The following is a 24579-nucleotide window of genomic DNA, read 5'->3' as shown; positions in this document are numbered from 1 at the left end:
AATAATGAACAAATCATTTGCTTCAATTAAATAAACCACTACATCTATACCTCGTATAGTTCTCTAACATGATGAAAGCTACCAAGATTTAGGTATTTAAATAAATAAATTTAAACATTTTGCCGCAATGAATTAAAAATACAGTTATCCATCTATGGCCAAACAAACAATGGACCCGGTCATGACTTGCTTAAAAATAAATACTACTGTACTATAAAATCTAGTAAAATGTTTCGGTAATTAAATTAAAGTAAAGGCTAAAATTGGTCATGAATATATGGTCACTTTATTTTTTGAATTTTTTAGTCCTGTACATTTCAAATCGGATTACAATTGGTCCTAGAGTAACTGTTCCATTAAAAACTAACGGTCAACGGATTTAATCCCGACTTTGACCAAATTAGACTTTTAATTCTGATTTTTTACTATCTAGTTAATTCTCTAATTATTATAGTAAATATTCATTTAAAATCATAAATATATAATAGATTAGGGTTCTTATTTCATCTTCTTCACATCGCGTTTACTCCTTTTCTTTCATCTTTTTCCTTCCTCTCATCTTTTATCTTCTTCCTTCCTCTCATCTTTTATCTTCTTCCTTCCTCTTCCTCTCAAACACTAGTTATGGAGCGATCGACTTTCAGCAAAGGGTTTCTTCGTTCCGCCAAGAAAATAGGGTTAGTCAAGAAGGATTCTGTCGTCTGCCTTTGATTCGCCATCGCCGATCGGAGGAGGGTTACGTCGAAGTGAATCCTTGAGAGAGAGAGAGAGACGTTTTGAGTAAATTTCGTAAGTGTTGAGATAATTTCCTAAGTGTTGAGAGCAGACGTGTTTTAGTGTGAGCAATTCTATTTCATTTTATTTTTTCATATTATTTATTTCTGATTTTAAATGAATATTTACTAAAATAATTAGAGAATTAATTAGAGAGTAAAAAATCAGAATTAAAATTCTAATTTGGTCAAAATTGGGATTAAACGCGTTGACCGTTTGTTTTTAACGGAACAGTTAGTCTAGGACCAATTATGATCCGATTTGAAATGTACGGGACCAAAAAATCCAAAAGATAAAGTTTAATACCAAAATTGTAAAATGACCATATGTTCAGGACCAATTCTGGACTTTACTCTTAAATTAATATTACAAATCATGTAGTCATAGACTCACAATATGAAATGAGTAAATCGAAATCATTGGATTAAACATTATTCGTCGCAAATTCTGAGTAATAAGAGGTTATCGATCTTACTCATATTAGAAGATTGAAATAATCAATGACGGATCTATTATTTTTCTATATATATTTTCTTAAAACAATACTCTCTTGTTTCCAGCTAAAATGACACGTTTTCCTTTCTAATCTATCCCAAATAAAATGACACGTTTCTACTTTTAGAAACTTTCTCTCTTCAATTAATACACTCAACCACTTTTTCTCACTCCAATTAGAATATTCACCTCTTTTTCTCTCTTCATTTTAATACTTCCACTCACCTTTTTCTCTCTTCAATTACACACGTTTACCAATAACTCCTAAAATCCTGCACCGACAAGAAATATTTCATCTTAATCGGGACGGAGGGAATACTAATATTGATGACTAATTTAAGAAAAAAAAAATACTTGAACAGCTTCATTCGCAGCATTCTTGGTCGACACCCGATCTTCTCCTGCCTAGCTCTGCCACGAACAACAGTTCCACATATCTTAGACTAATGTAGTAGTCGACGATCCTAGAAAGTGGTATTAGAGCTGAGATGGTTTGGTTCGGGCCCTATGTGTCCAAGGAGTCGGGCCCTAGATGACTCAAGTTCAAGTCGAACCCGTAATGTTTGGTGCGCGTTCACGAAGTGATCTCGGTTTGACAAGTTTGAGGGCTTTTGAAAGTGATCTAAAAATAAATCCGCGTAGGTGAGCTCGGCCCAAAGCGGACAATACCAAACTAATCTACAGTTGACAATCCTAACACTTTCGGGCATACTCAAAAAGTTATGAGTTCATACACGATATATAACGACACAACCCACTCCAACTTTATTTAACTGAACACATTTTGGTGCGCGTTGGTCCCCTCGATTAATAAATGAGATGGGTTTATGGGAGCGAGTGGGTTAAGGTCTCCCCTCAACGGGCTACTACGTATCCTGATAACTTGATTGAACGCCTCACATGATGTCAGGCCGGAGTGTGGTGGACGCCAAGGCGACGGAATCGCTTTTTTTTACTGGAATAATGAGATTTTAATTATGCAGTTTTTCAAATTTTAATGACTACTGTGAGTACTACTATAATTTTTTCAAAATTGTAATGGAATTTCATATTTTATAAATTATTTTGTAAATCAATTTAATAAGGACGTGTATGAAATGAGAGAATAACGAAGAAAAAAAGAGGAATATTTAAAGATGAATCAAATCCTAAAATTTCCTATGTTGAGCAAGCTTCGATTACTTGTTCACTGAGAAAAGAAGGTGAACAAGTCATGGCGAATGCATAAACACAAGGAATGCTACTACTTCTACTACTATCAAAACCCTAGCAGCAGGAGCGAGCTCTTTCAATGGCTGCGCCGACCTCCGCCACCGCAAATTTGAGTAATTATTCCACTTCAATTACTTTCAACTGCTTTCTACTTTAATTATTCAATTCATGCGTGTGAAAAAATTGGTTTGGAGGGTAAAAATTTAAGCTGATTCATTGCTCTAATTCAACATGATGTAGTATTTGTTTATTTATTTATTACTAATTTATTAATTTTCTGCTTGTTTGATTGGCTAAGGGTTTAGCAAAACAGATTGACATTTAGATGTTCTTATGCTTATTGATTTGGTTAATGCAAAATAGGTTTAATAAAGTAAACTTATTGGATATATTTGTTAGTGATTGCATTTTACATAAACTTGTATCCATTTTACATAATAGATGCATATATTATCAGCTGTATATTTAGTGGTTAATCAATCATCATGTGCTTTTATAGCCATCAGTCTTTCTGAGAAAGTTAGCAATGTAATTTCTGGCTGCCCGCAAGACTACAATTCGTGGAGATCGTTGATTTCAGAGCTTGAAACTGCATCTCCAGTACGTATATATATGTTCCAGCTGTTAATAAGATTTCTGTTGTGATGATGTTCGTTAAACGTGCTTGCCTCTGCATTTATTTTCAAATGTTGAACTTTATCACTAAACTCTTGTATCCAATTAGTAGAATTCTCAAGCGCTTGGTGCTTAAACAATTAATCTTGGATATGCTTCAAATATATGTACTTTTATCATCCTTGTTTGTTCTCCTTTCTTACTGATGGCCATTCTGTTTAGGTCCTTAAAAAGCAGTTCTTGTGAGATGTTAGATAGCACCCACTGAAATTTATGTAATATGTTATTGAGAATCAGCAACTAAGTTTTTTCCGAAAGTTTGATATCATAATATACAAAATGACGTGTTTGTATTGATGATTCGGTTAGGATATGCATAAACATGCTACCACTGGTTGGTGAATGCACTAGAATTTACCTATTTCTAAATTGCAGGGAACATATTATCAATACTATGTCATGCCCCAGTTAACAAATGACTTTGAACTGCAGGAGGATATAAATACCATTTCCCTTGCATATGAATCCTTTTTGTCAAGATTCCCGTTGTGTCATTGGCATTTGGAGAAATATGCTTATCAGAAGGCAAAGTTTTGCAACTCTCAAGAAGCTGTTGATATTTATGAGCGAGCAGTGGAAGTGGCAATGTATTCAGTCGGTTTCTGGTCAGATTATTTCACATTTGCTGCAGCTTGTTTTGAATCCCCTGGGGATATTCGGCGGTACTATCAATGAATCTGTCCATTTATAGGCACTTCCTTAGATAATAATCTATGCTTGAATGTTTTTTTTTTCTTTGGAGCTAAATTGTCTAATGTTTTTATTTAGGAGATTTATTGGCCAATGAACTTTGATGAGCTGCAGGCTGCAGTTTTTTATGAGAAAACTGATATACATGAGTAGGTTATTGTTAGAACCCAGATTTGATTCCTTAAGTAAATATTTTGTGTGTATTGGCATTAGGGAAAAACTTCAATGAATTAGTGCTACTTCTATCAGTGGACCTTTACCAAAATTTGGATTAATGACACCAACCTTTGTAACTTATATATAGGAGAGGAATCAAATGATTCCTCTTCTTATCATGAATCCATGGGTCTCCTTTTTATTATTGGATTGGACGTATAGCCGCCGTATAATTTTCTGAACTCGAAAAAACAAAAAAATCGAATGATGGAAAAACTAAGCATGTGATATTGGACTGTCTAATGTTGTCTCTCATAGATACCAAGTCAATCAAGCTAGTGATGTAGCCAAATATTCAAGTTTTCCCATAAATGAGTAACTTTCCTGTGTCAGTGAAGCTTTTTTTCTGATACTGGTTTGTGCTGCAGAATGATTGAAAAACTGGGATCCTATTATAGGAGTTATTATGTACTAATAGTACTAAATATGTCGTTCGTTTTTGGCAGATTGTTTGAAAGAGCCATCTCATTTGTTGGAAAGGATTACTTTTGCCATGTCCTATGGGACAAGTACATGAAATATGAATTCAGTCAGGAGGGGTGGAGCTTTCTTGCACAAAGTTACATTTGGGCATTGAGGTGTCCGACAAAGAAGCTGCAGTTGTATTATGACAAGTAAGTCATTCTCCAACTTATCCAAAAAGAGGGGTATGCTTTTCAGTGCCCACTGCCCTCAATAATTTCTCGAATATCACAACTATGACTTACCCTATTTATTTCTGTCATTCACATTTTTTTCACCCTGTACTCCAGCTTCAAGCAGTTTGTTGCGAATTTGGAAGAGGAGATCGGATATGAAAAAAGTGACAGCATAGGAGAGCAAATATCTGTTCCTTGTGCTGCAATGGAATTATCTAAGGGTGAAATTGCTCTTGTCATCAAGGATATGCTAGATTCTTCCAATAGAACCGTCAAATCCAAAGCGCTGGATAGATATAGATATATTGGTGAAGAATTCTATCTGGAAGCATGCCGCATGGATGGTAAAGTAAAACGTTTTGAGTCAAGGATCCAAAGGCGTTTTTTTGATGTTACTCCTCTCGATGATGACCAATTAATTAATTGGCATCTCTACCTGGATTTCATTGAGAAGGAAGACAATTTGGACCAGGCAAGTTTTTAACAGTTATCGTGCTTCTGTATAGATTTACCATACTATTTAAATGTCTATATATGTTCAGACCATGAAACTCTATGAAAGATGCTTGATTCCTTGTGCCCGTTACCCTGAATTCTGGATACGATATGTGGAGTTCCTGGAATCAAAAGGAGGACGTGAGCTGGCTATTTCTTCCCTAGCCCGGGCCACTCAAATATTTTTAAAGGTTCAATTCTCCCTCATTTGTGGTTAAGTTAGTCAATTTCTGGATACAGTCAAACTGTCTTATTATGCATGGTTCCTCTGCTGGCTTGGTGCGGGAAGGGGTCTCGGAGATCCGAAAATCTTCTTGATAGTATAAGCCGAAATTGATATGATTTGGAAATATGCGTACAATGTTTAGTGCTATGTATAACTGGCTTTTCTGCATTTAACCTTATTCAAATTTGGCTTTTCCTAAATTATTAGTATTTCCTTTACCTTTTTTCTACTACATGTGAAATATCTGAGTTTAACATTTAATTTGTCTTATCTGTAAAGAAAGAACTTTTTATGTTTTTGTTTTAGAGAATTTGATTTCTGATTTGTTAATATGGTGCAGACTGTACCAGAAATCCATTTATTTGATGCAAGGTTTAAGGAGCACATAGGAGATGCCCATGGTGCTCGTGCTGCATTAGCTCTTTGTGATCCAAAAACTGATTCCAACTTCATTGAAAGCATTGCTGCACAAGCTAACCTGGAAAGACGTTTGGTATGGGTAACATTGTTGCATATTTCCAGCATTTGGTTGAGGAACTTGGTGCTAAAGGCATGGTTTGAACTTTTAGGGGAACTTTGCAGCAGCTTCTGCCACATATGAGAAAGCACTTAAAAAAGCAAGGGAGAAGCAGAAGCTACGCCTTCTTCCCACTCTGTATATGCACTTTGCTCGCCTTACATTCTTGGTATGAAACTTGACTTGAGTAATTCTAGTATCAGAAAACTTAGTTCTATAATGTAGTTTTCGTGCTTTGGCAAGTTGCAAAAGAAATGAATGGTGAGAAAGCAATCAGTTGAGAGTGTTTACACTTAGCCCCCACTTTTTCGACTTGGAAAACATATCTACCATAGGTGTGCATACCGTATAGTGCAGTGAAAAAATTATGGATTATGTCTCGGCTTCTTGGGTGCCAAAGATGTTCTGCACACTATTCTGGAATATTCTTCTATAGTCTTTGTATAATTTCTCTTGTCAAGATATATTATGTTGCTCGTTCCTGATTCCATAAGTTTTTCTAACTAAACCTAACTGGCTGATAGACAACAGGTAGCACTGCTGCTTGTAGAGATGTATTAATTGAAGGTATACAACAGGTGCCTCATTGCAGATTCCTTTTAGAGGTACTATTATTGTTTCTATTAATTTTTTAATCGATAAGGTAAATGAAGACTAGCATGCGATCGTTGGGTGTTCTTTCCTTCCTTTGGTCATTAAATAGAGAAAGTGATCTCCGTTCTACACAAATCTAAAATAGATCACTGATGTTTCCAGATTTAACATTACAAAGTATGGAGTTATCCCCTTTTCTACTCTAGATTTACTTGTCTAGCATAATTTGTGTGTTTTATATACAAAACCAACAAGGCTTAAAGGTCAACAATCAATTGTTATTTCTCATTTGCAGGAATTAGTAAAATTTGCAATAACTCATGAAGGAGCAAGCCATCTCAACATCATAAATTCAGTCATAGCAGATGCCATTTCACCCGGATTAGATGAAAATGAAGGTTTGGATGCCAAAGATCGAGAAAACCTATCATGCTTGTTTTTGGAGGTCATTTTTCCATCATCACTCGGTATCATTATGCTGACACTTTGTCATTATGTGATCATTCTTGCATTATTTCATAGCCATTTTACGGGGTATAAATGTTTGTAAATGGATATGTTTTCTTGTATTTTCCTCAAGTTTTATCGATGATCTGTGTTAAGCACGCAACTCGTATTTGAACTTAAATGGTTCGGTGATATTGTTTGACTAATACCGAGAAGCATGCTTACTGAATCCATGACTGTGTCAAGAATAAACTTTAGCGTACTCGAGCATAATTTTCTATGTTTCTGCGAGACCTGATTCTTGTTCTTCTGATGCTGCATTGATGCCTGATATTCGTATACTGGTTTCAGTTTGTCAATCTTTGCGGGACTTTGCATGATATAAAAGAAGCATGGAATCGTCACATCAAATTATTCCCCCAGTTGCTAAGGTTAAAGACACCGTCTAAGCACCCTGCACCGGGCAGTTTCCCAATATGTTTGACCAGGGATAAGAAAGGGAAGTATGACCACCATGTGCTTAGCCGGCCATCGACAAACCATTCCAACCAACTTCACGGGGAAGAACGTGTACCTGAATCTCCCGCACCTCTTATGGACCAGAGCAGCAACGCCAAGGAAAAAGTGCAACTGCTGTCGACCAAAGAAGTTTTGTCCAATGTTGATGAATCTCGAGACACTGAACCAGCTACAGTTTCCTGTCAGTCTAGAGAAGACGGACTGGGGCCTATGGTTGTTGCTGTTGAATTTTCTGACCATGCTACGGGGAATGCTTTAATTGTCCATGATTCAGTCAAGGATTTCTCGTCCCAATCTAGAGGAGACGTACCAGAGCCAATGGATGTTAGTGCTGAATTTGGTATAAAGTCTAAAGAAGATGAGGTTGGGAAGTCAATAGAGAGAACTGAATCAATTGAAGCATGCCAATCCAGCTTACCCAATGTTCAACCGGAGTTGGATCATGAGCTCAACCAGTCGAAGTGTCAGGAAAAGGAAAAGGAAAAGGAATCTCGGGAGTTGATCCCCATGACTTGTGATGAGTATGGGACTAGTCCGAAGAGCATTCATTCAGTCGACTCTCTCAAAGTCCGTGGTGAATCTGAACGAGATGGATCAGTGAGTCTTCAGCATAATGCACCAAGGGAAGTGCATCATCCAGGGGAGCCTTCTAGCACCTGTGGTGACTCAGCTGAAATAGATCACGTGGTCCAAGCTCCTGGACATGCATCGTTATGGTTCCAAGACCAAAACCAAGCTCAAGATCGGGAGCTTAAGTTACAGCAATCTCCCCACATTGATCGCCATAAATTAGTAAAAAATCAAGGTAGTGGAAGACGCAGCCAGTCAGAAGTAGGGGCGGTTGTGGATGATAAAGCAACTGAACAAGACGAGCCCATCACAAATCAACACAACGCTCAGAAGTTTCCTGCTAGACAACAACGTAGTCAGTCGGAGGATAGAGCAACTGATCTGGACCAGCAAATGGATACCTTGACATCTCCTACTTCGATAAGCATGTCGGGAGGACAGCAACCGGTTTCCTCACAACCATTTTCTTATGCTCAGCAAAACATGAATCCGGCTGCTCCAACGACTCAGCAACAATGGCAAGAACAACAGAGCTTGGCCATGAACCAGATGATGTTGCAGTATCATTACCAGCAGCAGCAATTACTGCAACAGCAGTATCAGCAGCAGCTGCAAATGCAGCATCCCTACTATCAGATGCAGCAACAGTATCTAACCCAGCAGCCATATCAAGTGCAGCCGTCTCAACAGCAGCAACATCCACAGATACAGCAAGGTTGCGAGCCTCACCTGAATCCTCAGCAGGCACATAATACCCAATACCAACAACCTCAGGGCGCCACTTACCAAGCACAGCAACTGGCGTATCAACAGCACTCGTCGCAGGAGCAACAGCAGCTTCTTTGGCAGCAGCAGTACCAGCAGTATCAGCTTCTGCAACACCAGCAGCAGCAGCAAGGGTCTATGAATACGCAAGGACACAATGTGCATCACGATCCACCAAGGCAACCGGACGAACAACTGCACCAATATCACCAACCCAATCCACAACATAAATTCACTCAACATATGAACCAAAATCGACAGGTATATTCTGTCACATTTTCCGTTGGCAAATCCACCCCGACCTGAGTCACATCTGTCTTTGCATTTACTGCAGGGTACACCAGATTATGCAGCAGTCAGAGCTTCTTCGTCTCCACGTGTTGGTGCTCGATCACCACAAGTTTCACAATAGTTAGCAACCTGCCTCAGTGATAAACATGGGTATTGTAATATTGCATATACTAGTGACCGTCTGATTCTTGATGATCGAAATAAAACGTTATCATATTTTGATCTAAGTTTTGTTTTGGTAGGGCTAAGTTTTTAAGTATTAGTAGTACTGTCTTATGAATCTTAACGTAAACCTATTTCACACAATCTTCTTTGAAAAATCGTGTATGCAATACATGATTGGATTCCAATAAATTCTCTTATTTGTGAGAATGTGATAGTACTTGCACTGCCTTTATAAATAATACATGCAATATAAATTCAGTGCAAGTCAGCGATAGGTTCATGTGAAGAGCTTATAGGTGTGCAATGTTTGTGTTTTCATATTCTCACAAACAAGGGGATTTTATTTGAACTCAACCTAATAGGTAGGGATGAATTTTTGTATGAACATCATTACCTTTAATAAATTGTATGAACATTTTCTATTCTACGAACAAAGAATTATGCTTTATATAATACTTCCTCCATCCCATTACAAGTGAAGTGTATTTCTTTTTGGACCGTCTCTCTTGTTTTATCATCTTCCCTACTTTTTCTCACTACTTTTTTTGCACTTATGCTTTATTTTTACTTTATTTTACCACTGCTTAAAATCTTGTGCTTAAAATCTTGTGCTTAAAAAGAATGTTTAACATTCAGGACAGAGAGAGTATTATAAAATTGTTACTTTATAATAATATTATTTCCATCCATTATCAATAATCACTTTATTCTAATTTATCTCATTCACAAAAATTAGTAATCTTATTTTAGTTGTAAATTTCTTTTTCACTAATTTACCAATTGCACGATGACATACATGGCATTGAATGAAACTTTTGTTTGTTTCGGGCAAATTAATTAAACTGAGACGCTTTTTCTTTTGATCTTCAACCGATGTAGACCGAATGCACCAAATTTGGCAAACTAAACTACTTTGCGGTAAAAAGCAATGTGGGATGAAGAAGATGAGTTGGAAATTGGGCAAAATGATGGGCCCAATCAACTCTTACTCCGCCACATGAAATTCTATCTTTTCTCACTTTCCGAGGTTGTCATATACATGTATCCTGTTCCATAAAATCCCACAAAAAATTGTCACATTTTTCTTTTTAAAAAGAAATTCTAAATTCTTAAATCTCGTGCTAACGGCGAGTACGAGGGCTGGAGAGAGTAATATTTAGTAATTACGGTAAATTTTCCATCCAGTATAAATGTACTTAATTAATCGAGTAGAAATATTGAAAGAGTAATGATAAACAACCAAATTTTGTACAACCAAAATAAGATTATATTAATAATTTGATGGATTAGTTATATATTAAAATTATAAATATAGTACGTAATTGGATAAGTTAAAAAGATCTATTAGCCTTTAACCTCATTTTTTATATTTATATTTAAATTTTCTTTCTATTGTTTTTAATATTTGAATTAAAGTATGCACTAATTATATTTATAGTTCTAAAAAAATAAAAAAATTTATACAAAAATTATAAATATATGACCACAATATTATGCACTTTCCATGTATTATATATGCATCTAAATATTTTAATTAAATGCATAAATAAACCTATTTTTGGTCAAATAAACTAGATTTTGGTTGTACAAAATTTGGTCAAGACTTGTTGATATTGAAAACATCGTCTCACCTTCCGAGGAAGTCAGCTGTCGTCTTCTCTCACAACAGCGACTGTAATCGCCATCAGAATTTACAGCAACATAATAAAAACGAAACAAAATTGATTCTTTCTTTCTGTACATAATGCAGTACATATAAAGTGCGTGGCCACACACACAGCAAAATACATAGTACAATACGATGATGATAAAATTCTTCCATCTATATATTCGATTCCACTTCCTCACCACAATTCTTGACCAAGAAAGCTAAATGGAGACGATCCCGGCAGCCGCCACGTCATCCTCCGCCGCCAGCAACCTCAAAACCGACGACAAGACTAAAGCTTTATACAATGCCGACGCCAAATTGATGGCTGAGTTCGAGCAAGCTGGGATGTCCGGTAACTTCTTTAACTACTGCAAATCAGTCCCTTTTGCCCCTTCTACTGTGAGTACTCAGGAAGAGATGACTTCTTACTTGACTAAGATTCAAAGGGGTGGTTTTGTGCAGTCTTTTGGTTGTTTGATTGCTGTTGAGGAGCCTAATTTTACTGTGATTGGTTATAGTGAGAATTGCTTTGATATCTTGGGGGTTGAAGGTGTTGTAATTGGGGGAAAATTGAGCTTGATTGGGGTTGATGCAAGAACTTTTTTTACTGCTTCTTCCACTGCCTCATTGGCCACGGCTGTTGGTTTAAGGGAGATGTCGATGTTGAATCCGATTTTGGTGTATTCGAGGAGTAATCGCAAGCCGTTTTATGCTATATTGCATAGGATTGATGTAGGCATTGTGATTGATTTGGAGCCTGGTCATGGTGGCGATCCTGCTGCTGTGCATGCTGGGGCTGTCAGGTCTCAGAAATTGGCTGTGAGGGCGATTTCGAGGCTTCAGTCATTGCCCGGGGGTGATGTGGGAGCTTTGTGTGATGCTGTGGTGGAGGATGTTCAGAGGCTTACCGGGTATGATAGAGTTATGGCGTATAAGTTCCACGAGGATAATCATGGTGAGGTTGTGGCGGAGATTAGGAGGTCTGATTTGGATCCGTATCTAGGGGTGCATTACCCTGCCACGGATGTCCCACAGGCGGTGAGGTTCTTGTTTAAGCAGAATCGTGTTAGGATGATCCATGATTGCAAGGCTAAACCGGTTGGGATAGTTCAGAGTGAGAAGCTGAAACAGCCTCTTTGTTTGGTGAATTCCACCCTTCGTGCGCCTTATGGTTGTCATACTCAGTACATGGTGAATATGGGGTCTATTGCCTCGTTGGTGATGGCGGTCATGGTAAAGAATGATGGCTCGAGAAAGTTGTGGGGGTTGGTAGTGTGCCACCACACGTCTCCACGCTACGTCCCTTTTCCTCTCCGGTATGCTTGTGAGTTCTTGATGCAGGCGTTTGGTTTGCAGCTTTACATGGAGATTCAAGCGGCCTCACAGATGGCGGAGAAGAGGAGCATCCATATGCAAACGTTGTTGACTGATATGCTCTTTAGAGAAGCTCCGGCTTGCATTGTGACTCAGTCTCCTAACATCATGGATCTTGTGAAGTGTGACGGGGCTGCACTCTATTACGGTGGGAAATGTTGGTTGCTTGGTGTCACTCCGACAGAGGCGCAGATGGATGATATCGTTGGATGGTTGTTGAGTACACTTGGAGATGCTATGGGGTTGAGTACAGACAGTCTTGTTGATGCTGGCTATCCACGAGCAGCTTTATTAGGTGATGCCGTTTGTGGCATGGCTGCTGCAAGAATTTTCACTCGAGACTTTGTCTTTTGGTTTAGGTCTCACACTGCAAAAGAAATCAAGTGGGGAGGTGCTAAACAAAATCAGGAAGACAAAGATGATGGTGGAAAGATGCATCCCAGATCTTCGTTTAACGCCTTTCTTGAAATAGCGAAAAGCAAGAGTATCCCGTGGGAGGCTGCTGAGATCAATGCAATTCATTCTTTGCAAATTATAATGAGAGATAGTTTTCAAGAGAGTGAAGATAGTGGTTGTAAACCAGGTGTGAACTCTGATTCGGAGGGTGCACAAGTGGATGAAATTGCTATAATGGCAGCTGAAATGTCCCGATTAATCGAAACATCTGTTGCTCCAGTTCTTGGGGTCGACTCATCTGGTTTGATAAATGGATGGAATGCCAAAATATGTGAGTTAACTGGATTGGAGTTGCTTGAAGCTCTTGGGAAGTCACTAGTTCTTGATGTTGTCCATGAGAATTCACGTGAAGTTGTCCATAACCTTCTGGCCCGAGCTCTTGAAGGTAACTTTTTCTTGTTCTTTGTTGTTATTGTTATTCGTTTGATCATGTTCATATTTTTCGACTTTTCCACTTTTATCAGTTTATGCACATGTTGCTCGATTATTTTTCATTATTGCACGACTCACCTATCTCGACTTCATCTAGGTATTGAGGACAAAAATGTGGAAATACAGCTAAAGAAGTATGGAGTGAATGCACCAAACTCATGCGTATACCTTCTGGTAAATGCGTGCACTAGCAGGGACTACAAAGACAACGTCGTGGGGGCATGCTTTATAGGTCAAGATATCACCGCTGAGAAAACAGCGACGACTAATATCATCCGTATGCAAGGTGACTACAAGGCTATAATACAAAGTGTAAATAATGTGATTCCACCCATATTTGCTTCTGATGAGAATGCACGTTGTTCTGAATGGAATGCGGTCATGGAAAAGCTGACCGGTTGGATGAGGCACGAGATCATTGGGAAAACGCTGCCTGGGGAGATTTTTGGAAGTTTATGTCGATTGAAAGGCCAAGATGCACTAACCAAGTTTATGATCCTTTTGTACCGTGCTATCAGTGGCCATGAAACCGAAAAGCTTTCCTTTGGATTCTTCAATCGAGGAGGAGAGTTTGTCGAGGTATACTTGACTGCGTATAAGAGAGCAAACGAGAGCGGACAGATACTTGGATGTTTGTGCTTTTTGCAGACGACAATGATAAGTCGAAAGGAGCCCACAATCGATAAACATGAGGAAAAGAAAGAGCTTATGCTAGGGAAAGAGTTGGCTTACGTTACGCAAGAGATTAAAAATCCGCTTAATGGCATCCGTTTCACCCATAAACTCCTGCAAGGCTCGGTCGCTTCAGATGATCAAAAGAAATTTCTCGAGACTAGCAATGCCTGTGAAAGACAGATTTTATCCATCATCGACGACACTCATGTTGGAAGTTTTGAAGAAAGGCAAGTCTTTTTAAATTCATCTTCTAGAACAAGTTATTTTCTAATACTAGCACGATGTTAGTTGCTCGTAACGAATACATTATTTACCTGATGTTTCCTTCGATCGTGCAGCATGACTGAGCTAAAAGTCAAAGAGTTTCTTTTGGGAGATATTGTGAATGCTATATTGAGCCAAGCTATGATTTTGTTAAGAGAAAAGGATTTGCATCTTATCCATGACATCCCCGAGCAAGTGAAAAGTCTATGTGTATACGGCGACCAAATGAAGCTCCAATTGGCCTTGTCCGATTTCTTGCTATGCATTGTGGACTATGCGCCTTCTCCAAATGGTTGGGTGGAAATGGATGTATCATCTGAATTGAAAGTAATACAAGATGGAAATAGATTTGTTCTTCTGAAATTCAGGTATTATAAACAACACACTCATGCTGGTTTTCTTAATTTAGCTCATATATAAGAAGATCATTATAAATTTAGAACACTAGTTGCAAGGTTTTCTGAAATCTTACATGTTTATGATGTGAATATCTCACTATATATAAGAAAAATTGATATGGAGTACAAGATTTTGTTTACTTGTATGTACAGAATGGCTCATCCTGGCCAAGGCTTGCCTCACTCTCTGATCGAAGATATGTTTGGCGAGGAAAGCAATTGTACGACACAAGAAGGAATGGCGTTGAACATTTCCCAGAAGCTTGTCGGCATGATGAAAGGTAATGTTCGTTACGTTAGAGAGCAAAACCAGTGTTACTTCCAAACTGAAATCGAGCTTCGATCCAAAATTACATAGCTCGATGTTTGCTACACTCTTAACTAACTAGTACGTACAACTAACTGTAAAAGTTGTAGGTATTTTTGTTCGAGTATGTTGTTATATTTTTTGATGTATGAAATTGACACTTATGTTATATCCTAAGTTGTAAATATTATGTAAATTTTGTAAGGACAATATAAATATAAAGAGAGATTCTTATGACTAATGAGAGTTGGTTATTTTAAGTAGATTACCTTGCTTAATTTGTGTATTTTAAAAACTGTAGCACTGTGATCGCTTGTCTTGGAACCGTAGGTGGTTACGGTTCCAGGACAAGCGATCATGGTAGATTCGGGTTTTGGTTTGAAACTGCCAATATTTGGCCAATTCCAATTTCTAGTTTCGGTTATGAGGTTTCTTGGTTTTGAAGTTTTTTTCAAATGATGAAAATGATTGATGATGTGTGTTAAATAGATTACGAAGTTTCTGCATTACTAATCTAGTAGCAGCCAACATCAACTTAAGTCTTAATACAAAGTTTAACTTAAAGTTTGAACTATTATCTTAGGTGTTGAGAAAAATTGCGACACAAAGTCCTCTCCTAACAAACTAAGAGTCTACTGATTTTACAATTTGATTATTTAATAATTAAACTTTTGAGAAAAGAGGTTTCAATATATTACTAGTATCACTCCTGTGCGATGCACAGATTAAGATTATTTTAAAACATTGATTTTAGATTATAAATTAATTAATAAATTTAGAAACAATGTTATTATATCAAAATTGTAAACAAAATACAAATTATACAACTAAAACATAACACAAATTTATCTCATAGCTTATAAAAATTTCAAAATAAGACCAAAATCCGCTATGCTCATAAAACTCTGCAAACATAACTTTGCGTTTGCACTATTAAAAGTCACAATCCGTAAGAGTTCATGACTATAAATTTCACAAAATACTCACCTATTTCGAAACCAAATTCTGCTAGGTGAAATTGGCGAGCATATGTGTAGAGACTAATCACTGGCGAGCAGAAATTTCTATTATTATATCCTCTAGTTTCTTCCACAACTTCAAGAGTGTTGAGCCAGAATGGAAGGGAAATGAAGCTAGACAAAACAAAAGGTAGTGATACACTTTCACTAACTCAATGTCATAGATTAGCCATGAGTTTGGCGGAATTTCGGCTCCTACTTGAACATCTCCATAACTGCAGCACAATCATAATAACACAAAGTGCAGATTTTAAAAATAAATAAACTAACTTCAATGGACTAATGAGATGTAAGATGGTGGTGGTAGTTTCAAAGTATCTGTTAGATTCAATACATACCCATTGAAGGTGGAATGATTAACCTCCTCTTATCACCAACACGCATACCTGAAGATATCATATTTTGAGATTAAGGTTATAAATGAAGGCTAAGGGCATTATATTTGATTGACAACAAAAGCAAATGCAATAATAATAATAATAATAATAAGTTTCAGAAGTACATACCATCAATACCAACATTCCATCCGTCGATATATGCTTTATCACCTGAATGTAGATAGAACGAAAATGATGATAAGAAAACATCTCAAAAAAATGTCATTTTGGCTTCTCTCTTCGCAGAAGTCAAAATTCAACTGGGATGGTATTTGATGTTATTAATTAATACTGTGGTGGTTTATTGATGAAACGTAGTGGAAGGCAGTTAATGGTATAGGAAGAGTGCATAGATCCCACCAATTAAATTAATACGATTTATTTGATGTTATTAATTAATTCGGTAAAAAAAACAGTTTTATTTAAATACTATTTAATATTTATTTTAAAAGCGCATTTCCTTAAATACCTCCAAAACTCTCTTTTTATATATTGTATAGATTAGTGTGTGTTTGATAGAAAACATTTTTATTCGTTGAATTCTATCCAAATGAGTATGCGAAAAGAAGATCGGCAAAACGGTGTACCATGAACCCTATGGCCTAGGAGCATGACTAAGCCTTTTGGAGGGGCCAATAGTAGAGTTCTTTAAGAGCATCCGCAATGGGCGGCTAGCGACCGGCTAGCTGATTCGTCGCGCTGGCCGATCGGTTAGCTGAACCATTGGAGTCGGCCAGCGCGAAATCGGCAAGCCGATCGGCGTGGGCTGGCCGATGCGCTGGCCGCCATTGTGGCGGCCCGATCGGCCAGAGCCGAATTTTGTTTTTTTTTTAATTTTTTTTAATTCTTTTTAAAAAAAAAAATTAATTCTTTTTTTTAATTTTTGAAAAACTATATAAACGCGATTTTCTCTATCTCTAAATTTCTGTACAAGAGCAACATCTAGCGATGGACAACAACAACTAACCCAATACAAAATTAAGACCTAAAACAGAAACATGTCATACCGTCGGGCCGGGGGGCGCGGAGAGGCCCCCGGACCCCCATGGCAAGGGGGCGTCGCCCCCCTTGACCCCCTGACTCGCTGACCGGGCAACGAGACCCCCGTTCGGCTAGCGGCAAACTATAACAGATTCAAGGTGGCTCGTGTGTGGAAGCCCGGATTTTTTTTTATTATGTTATTTTTATGATTTTTAGTTAATGTACTTTTTTTTATTTAAATAAAATTAATGAATTTTCCCGTATATGTCTCGTAAATTTAATTCCGTATTTTAATCGTAATTTTAATTCCGTAAATGTAGTATATTTTGAATTATTTTGTTTGCGGCTAGCCTATGGCTGGCCTAAATCTGATGTGGCAGGTAGATTTTTTAGTGTTGCTGACGTGGCAGGGGGGAGAATTGTTGGCCTATTGCTGACCTATTGCTGGCCTAAGCACCATTGCGGATGCTCTAACTTTGTTAAATTAGGCTCAATTTAATCAAAAGCTATTAAAATATTAATTAATATTGTAAGAATGAGTGCACACTTAGTCTCAGACTTAGAAAAGGAAATGCGAAAGAGAGAAGAAATAGCTTCCAGAAACTAACCGCTGGAGTTAGTTAGTTTGTTAGGAAATAGCCGTTGGAGGCTTAGTTTCTTGTTTTCTTGTTTCAGTTAGTTAGTGGCAGTTACCACTCTCATGCCAGCTTTAAATAGCTCGGTTATTGTATCTTGTAGAGCTAGAAATCAAGCAAAAAAGAGAATCTCTTTTCTCCAAGAAACTCTCTCGTTCTTCTTCAAGATTAGTGTGTGTTTTTTCTGTGTGAGTGAGATTATTCATACTGTGAGTGTGTGAGTGAATCTGAGGGTTGTTGTGTTAACAAATGTCACTATTGTAATTAATATAAGACTTACTCCTTCAATTTAGATCACCAAAATCTTGGCTTATAGTTTAGTGTTTAAATTATATACTCCCTTCGTCCCATAAAAATATAGACAATGAGTATGACAAGGTAATTAAGACAAAATTAATAAAGTAAGAGAAACGAGGAGAATAGTAGTTAAAGTAATATAAGTGGATAGTGAGACTTATATTATTAAATTAATATAACTTTTCAAAAATGGAATGCACATATTTTTGTAGGACGAACCGAAATGGAAAGTGCACATATTTTTATGGGACGAAGGGAGTAAATTTTAAAATTTTGATATTGTTCAAAAATATAGGAAAGTAAAGTTTAGGTTGATAAGAATCATATTCTCATAATTCATTTTCTTAGTATCCATTTTAGGTGTCAAATTTACTTTTCCGTCAAACAAATATGACCAAAATCACTTTGTGAGTCCAGAATATATATATATAAAACTACATGAAACCAAGGGATAAACAATGGACAATTTGATACCGCGTTTAGGAATGCCAGACAAAAATTTGGCATCATGAAATTTTTCGGCATATACCATCTTTCAATACGTTACACCGCAATACCGTTGTATCGTTTATATTATAAATATGTTTAATAAAATTAAAATAATTGGTATTAAGGGTGTATAAAAAAATTTCCATGTGTATGTAATGTGATATATGAAAATTCATATAATTATCATAGCAAAATATCGATAATATATCCTACCATATTGAGAATCACGATATATTAAAAATTTACTAATTCTTTTAGACGATAAATCCAGTATAATGATATATTGGTACTTTTTCCTCTAATTATAAAGAGGCACACATTTGAGGATGTCAATCGGGCTAATCCGTTTGGGTTGCCGGGCTGTTCGGGTTATGAATTTTTCGGGTCATAAATTTTCAACCCTAACCCTAATCTGCGTTTCGGGCTAACCCATCAGGCTATTCAGGCCTAAAAACATTTGAAAATAATCTCTTGTATCAAAATTTTACTCTATAAAATGATTACCCTATAAAATGATTTTCCAATTTTAGATAATTTTTTTGTTCTTAGTTTTAGAATCATGTAAAATATTCAAACTTTTATAATTTTCTTAAATAATAATTGGAGAGATGCTTTTCATCTCGATCAATTATAGCATAAACAAAGATAAATCAAATTAAATCAATCAATTTGAATTAAAGCTTATGTTCTGTCTTGGTACTGTTCATAATTAATTCTTTATGAAAATTTAAAATAATATCTTATATGAATCATGATTAAAATGATAAATATATTGAGATTTGATGTGTTAGTTCTTAATTTGGTCTTGATTGGCTTTGGTGGTGGTAAGACTAGGGCCGGGGAAAAATACCAAAAAAATGATATATCGCTCGTATCGTATTGAAAAATATCAAAAAATTATCGAATTTTCGGTATATCGTAATTTTCGATACGATACGGTATCGTATCGTAAGTTTTCGATACGATAACGATATGAATTTCCTTATATCGCGATATATCGTTTTATATCGAATATAAGATACATATCGATATTTTCGATATATCATTTTATATCGAATATACGATATATATCGTATATATCGAAACATATTGAAATTCAATACATATTGAAGTTTAAAATTATAAATATATAAATCCATTTAATTCATTCATATATTTAGAAAAAATATATATGAAATCCCAATAAGAACACTATTTATTTTATTGTGTTGAAGTTTTATTAATTTTTGTGTTATTTTTCAGTTTTGAAATTATATTTTTCGATATACAGGTATTCGATACGATAACGATATTTCGATATATCGTATCGATCTTACGATATATCGAAATATCGATACGATAACGATATTGATATTATCCATATCGAAAGTTCGATATATCGAAACTATCGATACGATAACGATATGAAAGTCTTTCATAACGATATTTTCGATACGAAACACGATACAACGTTTTCGATACGATATATCGTATCGACCCACCCCTAGGTAAGACAGTAGTGGCAGATGATGGGATGATGGAATAATGAGTCGAGATAGAACTTGAAATTATGGGATCGAATGGGAAAATGTAGAATGAAGATTGAAGGAGACTATTGATTGTGTTACATGAAATTCAAAAATATAAAAAAATTTAAAACTTAGAGTAAAGGTCAAAATTTGTCCTGAACATATGATCATTTTACGTTTTTGGTCCTAAACATTATATTTTGGATTTTTTGGTCCTGAACATATGGAAATTTAATCATTTTGGTCCTGGACTAACTTTTCTGTTAAAAACTAACGGTCAACGGGTTTAATCCCGATTTTGACCAAATTAAACTTTTAATTCTGATTTTTTACTCCATAATTAATTTCCTAATTAATTTTATAAATATTCTTTTAAAATTAGTCTCTTCCTCAAATAAGAAAACCCCATCCTCCAAATTCAACCAAAAAATCGACCAAAAAAGCAAAAAATCTGATCCAATTGCAACGATCTACAGCCGTAGAGAGTGCAGCGACAATCTGAACCTCCAGCCGGCCGATCTCTTCGCGCTGGACTTCTACTTTGAGGCCAGCAACAAGAAGACCTTGTCCTTCGCCGCCATGGATCCGTCCAAATTCCGATTCGAGAAGCATCGCCGAAGGCAAGACTGATATGATCACACGTGTATCGAGTAGATGAGCAACTGGTCCTAATGACTAAGTAAACGAACAGCTCGCTTGATTCTGCAATCATCCATTAAAAATTAGGTTTTAAAAATTATGAAATTAAGAACAAAATCTGTCGGATGTGGAAACCTGGGTTTTGTTGCTGATTTGGAGAGATGGAAGAGGTTGAGGGCGCGGGATAATGGATCTTGATTGTGCAGAACAGAAGACGAGAGCGAGAATTAGCAGGAAAATGAGGCGTTTCATGATTAGAAGTGTGAGTGAAGTAGCCGCTGATTCGAGAAATTGAGATCTATTTGGTGGAATTTTAGATTTTGTTTGCTTTTTGTGATGAATATAATTTTAAAAGAATATTTATAAAAATAATTAGGGAATTAATTAGGGAGTTAAAAATCAGAATTAAATGTTTAATTTGGTCAAAATCGGGATTAAACCCGTTGACCGTTAGTTTTTTAACGGAAATGTTGACGGAGGATCAAAATGATCAAATTTCTATATGTTCAGGACCAAAATGATCAAATTTCCATGTGTTCATGACCAAAAAATCCAAAAGATAATGTTTAGGACAAAAAACGTAAAATGACCATATGTTCAGGACCAATTTTGGTCTTTACTCTAAAACTTACTCCCTCCGTCCCGGCTAAGATGACACGTTGCTTAGCCGGCACGGGGTTTTAGGAGATATTGGTTAAAGTGTTTAATTGGAGAGAGAGAAGGTGGATGTAAGTATTAAAGTAGAGAGATAAAGAAAGATGAATATTTTAATATGAGTGAAAAAAAGTGGTTGAGTGTATTAATTGGAGAGAGAAAGTTACCAAAAAAGGAAATGTGTCATCTTAGTTGGGACAAACTAAAAAGGAAAACGTGTCATCTTAAACGGGACGGAGGGAGTAATATTTTTCATTTAAAAGTCACACCCCATCGGACCGACCCGCAATCCGTTCAGGCCAACTTGTTTAACCCGCCAACCTGTTTAGGCTATTGGGGCCGACCCACATATTTGGAGTTGGATTGACATCCCTACCCACATTACTCAAAATTTTATACTACAATACTAATTTACTAGTATAAAACTTTTATTATAAATTGTTTTGTTTTAAGAGCCAAAATTGTTTAGTAAACTAAAAATTAAATCCATTTTCTGTTCTTGAAACAAAACAAGTTATAATAAAAATTTAACATTATTAAAAAGGAGAAAATTTGAGCTGCGACGCCCTACAAAAATTTCTAAAATGTTTTCCGCCGTTGATATATCAGCGGCGATCCAATTCTCATAACCTAAACCCTCAAAACCCTAACTCAAAATCCATTTTCTATATAAACCACTCCCCCTCTCACTTCTTCAGTATCTTTGCGGCCGAGTAAAGCATTTTGCTTTTCACATAACTGGTTTTTCTTTCTATTTTATTGATTTCGATTCTGAAATTTTCAATTTTATTTGAGTTGTTTGCCCTTTGAATATGATGAATCATAATTGTCGCCCCAGGCTTAATTTGCATCTAAAATTAGATGCAACGTGGTGATTGACACTTCAAATTCTGATTCCACCCCCAATTTTTCGAGTATTTTTTCGATCCGTGTGATGATTTATTTCGTTCTAATTCTGCAAATTATATTAATTCTTAAAATTCTGATTCTGTGTCTTTGAATTCACGAGATCTGAATAAGAGATATGATGATAATCTACCCATATAGATATATTTCTGCATTTGAATGATGAATACTTTCATGCACTACCATCTGATCTCTCATCAGTATCTCAAAAATTCCTTCTTTTTTTTTACCAATTTCTGATTTAAATGCCATTTTTTTAACCTTGATATTTTTCAATGATGAAAAAATGGCAATCTGTGATGCAATTTGTTGTCAATTGACTGATATCCAGTGATTATCAAATACAAAATCACCATCTTTCGACTGAGATTGCTGTTGATTCAAACACATTTTATCAAGAATTATTTGATTTATTTATGCCCATGGTATCTAATGTTAAGGAGTTTATTCAATTTCTTGATATTTCGTTTTTGTGGGCATAAATTAACTAGAACAGGCCTTGCGACACAGTTTGCGTTGCTTCAGTAAGCTTTCTGTTACTAATTTCCTGTCTACATATTTATTTTAAAATGATTTTACTTTTAATTTTATGTGTTTCTATGTTTAGTCTTACTTTTCTTAACTGAAATTATGAAATTTCTTGTTCCAAATACTAGAATCGGAATTGAATTATAATTTCACCAATTTCAATTTCATAAATTCAATTCCATATTTCAAGAAAAGAATTTGAAATCAATTCTACGTTAAAGCGGATCAGAATAAAAAAATAGCATGGATCCTTACTGGGTCAAAAGCTAAATGGGTTATATCAAAGGTAAAATATTTTGCGCTATTCATTTTTCCCTTCTCTTTCTTTTATTTCTGATTTATTTGTTGTGTTTGTATTCTATAGCTAAAGAGAGTTTATTTGAATGAAAAGAGTTCAACATTCTCTATGATTATGTATGTGAATTGCCAAAGGATTTGAATCTTTTTAAAGCATCTTCGGCGGCGTCCTTCTCACTAGGACTTCCTACAAAAACTTACTTTCTGTCATGTCATTACTAGCTCTTCCCATTTTACTAGGACTTCCCATTGCACTAGGACTTCTCACTAGGACTTCTCACTAGTACTTCCATCAATAAAATTAAATTTACAATTATTCAATTTACGGACTTAAAATTTATGGAATTAAAATGTTGACACGGAATATGGAAAAATTCGAATACTTCATTAAAAAAATTACATAAAACTTTTAAAAAAATTACATAATACCTAAAAATTACATAATCATAAAAAGTTGAGAAATACAACCATCGGCTCTTACTCCTTCTCGTCCCCGTTGCCCGTGCCGCTGCCGGCTCTAACGTCCCTGCCCCCAATCTCGACGCCATGCATCTACCACATCCTTGCACAGCCTTTTGTACACAGGATTGTGCGTGCTAAACCACTTACGCGTGCGCTGCATCAGGATCTTCGTTAGTTGCGCGCGGGCGAGACGGTCGTTACCTGGGCCTTCTGGGGCCTCGTAGGACTTGCTGCCGCTGCCGCTTCCCTCGCCATCCGCTACGCAGCCTTTTGCCCCATTGGGCGACGACGACGGCGAGAGTCTGATCGTGGTAGCGGGCCACTTCCTTGGCTTCGCGGAGCTCGTGCGAACCAGCACTGCTGCTGTACTCACCGGAAGAGTCGATCTTCGTCCGCTTTCAGCCCGAGTCGACACCCACAACAAACTTTTGCGAATCCCTGACCACGAGAAAAGCCTCCCATTGGTCAAAATTTTTGAACTTCAATTCTTTGTTGGGGTACTGGGCCAATGCTCGTTTCTTCACATCATCCTCAGACATGCCGCTGGTTGCCATGCACATGTTGTTTTGGTAGAGGGCGGCAAAACGACTGAGCTTAGGCCTCAACCGAAGCCACTGTTTCCGGCATTGCTCGGAAGTGCGAGGCTTCGCCCCATACGGTTTGCATATGAGGTAGGCCTCACTAATGCGAAGCCACAATCGATCAACATACTGGTTCGGTCCGACATAGGGATCCTCTACTACACCGATCCAGGCCTTCGCAAGCGCGGCATTTTCCCACACGGTCCAGATCGTCCTCCTCTCCGGCTCATCCTCACCCTCCTCCTCCTCTGCCCCCGTGTGCGAAGAAGAGCTCGGGACTTTTCCCTTGTCCCTACCCCCGCCCCTGGCCTTGCCCTTGCCTTTGCTCCTGCCCCTTGCAGCAGGCTCCGCCTCATCGGG

The 24579-nt window shown here is 36.8% G+C and overlaps 2 protein-coding genes and 3 non-coding genes across 7 annotated transcripts; all 5 read left to right on the top strand.

Annotated features, from left to right (window-relative positions):
• The first annotated feature begins 2370 nt into the window (after positions 1 to 2370).
• On the top strand, positions 2371 to 9351 carry LOC125214492 (uncharacterized). Of its 2 annotated transcripts, XM_048115540.2 has the most exons (12): positions 2371 to 2594; positions 2981 to 3081; positions 3589 to 3818; positions 4509 to 4676; positions 4815 to 5172; positions 5243 to 5386; positions 5762 to 5914; positions 5991 to 6107; positions 6463 to 6543; positions 6828 to 6977; positions 7331 to 9094; positions 9168 to 9351. In XM_048115540.2, the coding sequence occupies exons 1-12, from the start codon at positions 2561 to 2563 to the stop codon at positions 9243 to 9245; spliced, it is 3378 nt and encodes a 1125-aa protein (XP_047971497.1). In that variant the 5' UTR covers positions 2371 to 2560; the 3' UTR covers positions 9246 to 9351. The 2 variants fall into 2 exon arrangements, with proteins under 2 accessions (XP_047971497.1, XP_047971498.1); XM_048115541.2 differs by lacking the exon at positions 2981 to 3081.
• Positions 9352 to 10970: 1619 nt separating this feature from the next.
• On the top strand, positions 10971 to 15087 carry LOC125215344 (phytochrome E-like). 2 transcript variants are annotated; one of them, XM_048116734.1, is made up of 5 exons: positions 11158 to 11292; positions 11403 to 13155; positions 13300 to 14104; positions 14216 to 14509; positions 14693 to 15087. In XM_048116734.1, the coding sequence occupies exons 2-5, from the start codon at positions 11595 to 11597 to the stop codon at positions 14895 to 14897; spliced, it is 2865 nt and encodes a 954-aa protein (XP_047972691.1). In that variant the 5' UTR covers positions 11158 to 11292; positions 11403 to 11594; the 3' UTR covers positions 14898 to 15087. The 2 variants fall into 2 exon arrangements, with proteins under 2 accessions (XP_047972689.1, XP_047972691.1); XM_048116732.2 differs by having other exon boundaries at positions 10971 to 13155.
• Positions 15088 to 22253: 7166 nt separating this feature from the next.
• On the top strand, positions 22254 to 22342 carry LOC125217253 (small nucleolar RNA U31b). The gene has a single exon (XR_007175670.1). It is a non-coding gene; the product is annotated as a small nucleolar RNA U31b (small nucleolar RNA).
• A 120-nt stretch (positions 22343 to 22462) lies between these two features.
• Positions 22463 to 22547, top strand: LOC125217177 (small nucleolar RNA Z195/SNORD33/SNORD32 family). Its single transcript, XR_007175596.1, has one exon. It is a non-coding gene; the product is annotated as a small nucleolar RNA Z195/SNORD33/SNORD32 family (small nucleolar RNA).
• Positions 22548 to 22639: 92 nt separating this feature from the next.
• On the top strand, positions 22640 to 22725 carry LOC125217178 (small nucleolar RNA Z196/R39/R59 family). Its single transcript, XR_007175597.1, has one exon. It is a non-coding gene; the product is annotated as a small nucleolar RNA Z196/R39/R59 family (small nucleolar RNA).
• Positions 22726 to 24579: the final 1854 nt, after the last annotated feature.

The sequence above is a fragment of the Salvia hispanica genome, chromosome 3, assembly GCF_029641045.1.
Source record: "Salvia hispanica isolate PSC_SH4W2 chromosome 3, Shi_PSC_v1, whole genome shotgun sequence".
NCBI lineage: Eukaryota > Viridiplantae > Streptophyta > Magnoliopsida > Lamiales > Lamiaceae > Salvia > Salvia hispanica.
This window is presented reverse-complemented; position numbering and strand designations above follow the sequence as displayed.

What these genes read in the sequence shown, in the direction of transcription:
- LOC125215344 (XM_048116732.2), top strand. Translation starts at nt 11,163, where the DNA reads ATGGAGACGATCCCGGCAGCCGCCACGTCATCCTCCGCCGCCAGCAAC. An exon ending in TCTGGCCCGAGCTCTTGAAG is followed by an intron (nt 13,156 to 13,299) that starts GTAACTTTTTCT and finishes GACTTCATCTAG; the next exon opens with GTATTGAGGACAAAAATGTG. An exon ending in TTTGTTCTTCTGAAATTCAG is followed by an intron (nt 14,510 to 14,692) that starts GTATTATAAACA and finishes TTGTATGTACAG; the next exon opens with AATGGCTCATCCTGGCCAAG.
- LOC125214492 (XM_048115540.2), top strand. Translation starts at nt 2,561, where the DNA reads ATGGCTGCGCCGACCTCCGCCACCGCAAATTTGA. An exon ending in TCCCCTGGGGATATTCGGCG is followed by an intron (nt 3,819 to 4,508) that starts GTACTATCAATG and finishes CGTTTTTGGCAG; the next exon opens with ATTGTTTGAAAGAGCCATCT. An exon ending in CTGCAGTTGTATTATGACAA is followed by an intron (nt 4,677 to 4,814) that starts GTAAGTCATTCT and finishes CCTGTACTCCAG; the next exon opens with CTTCAAGCAGTTTGTTGCGA.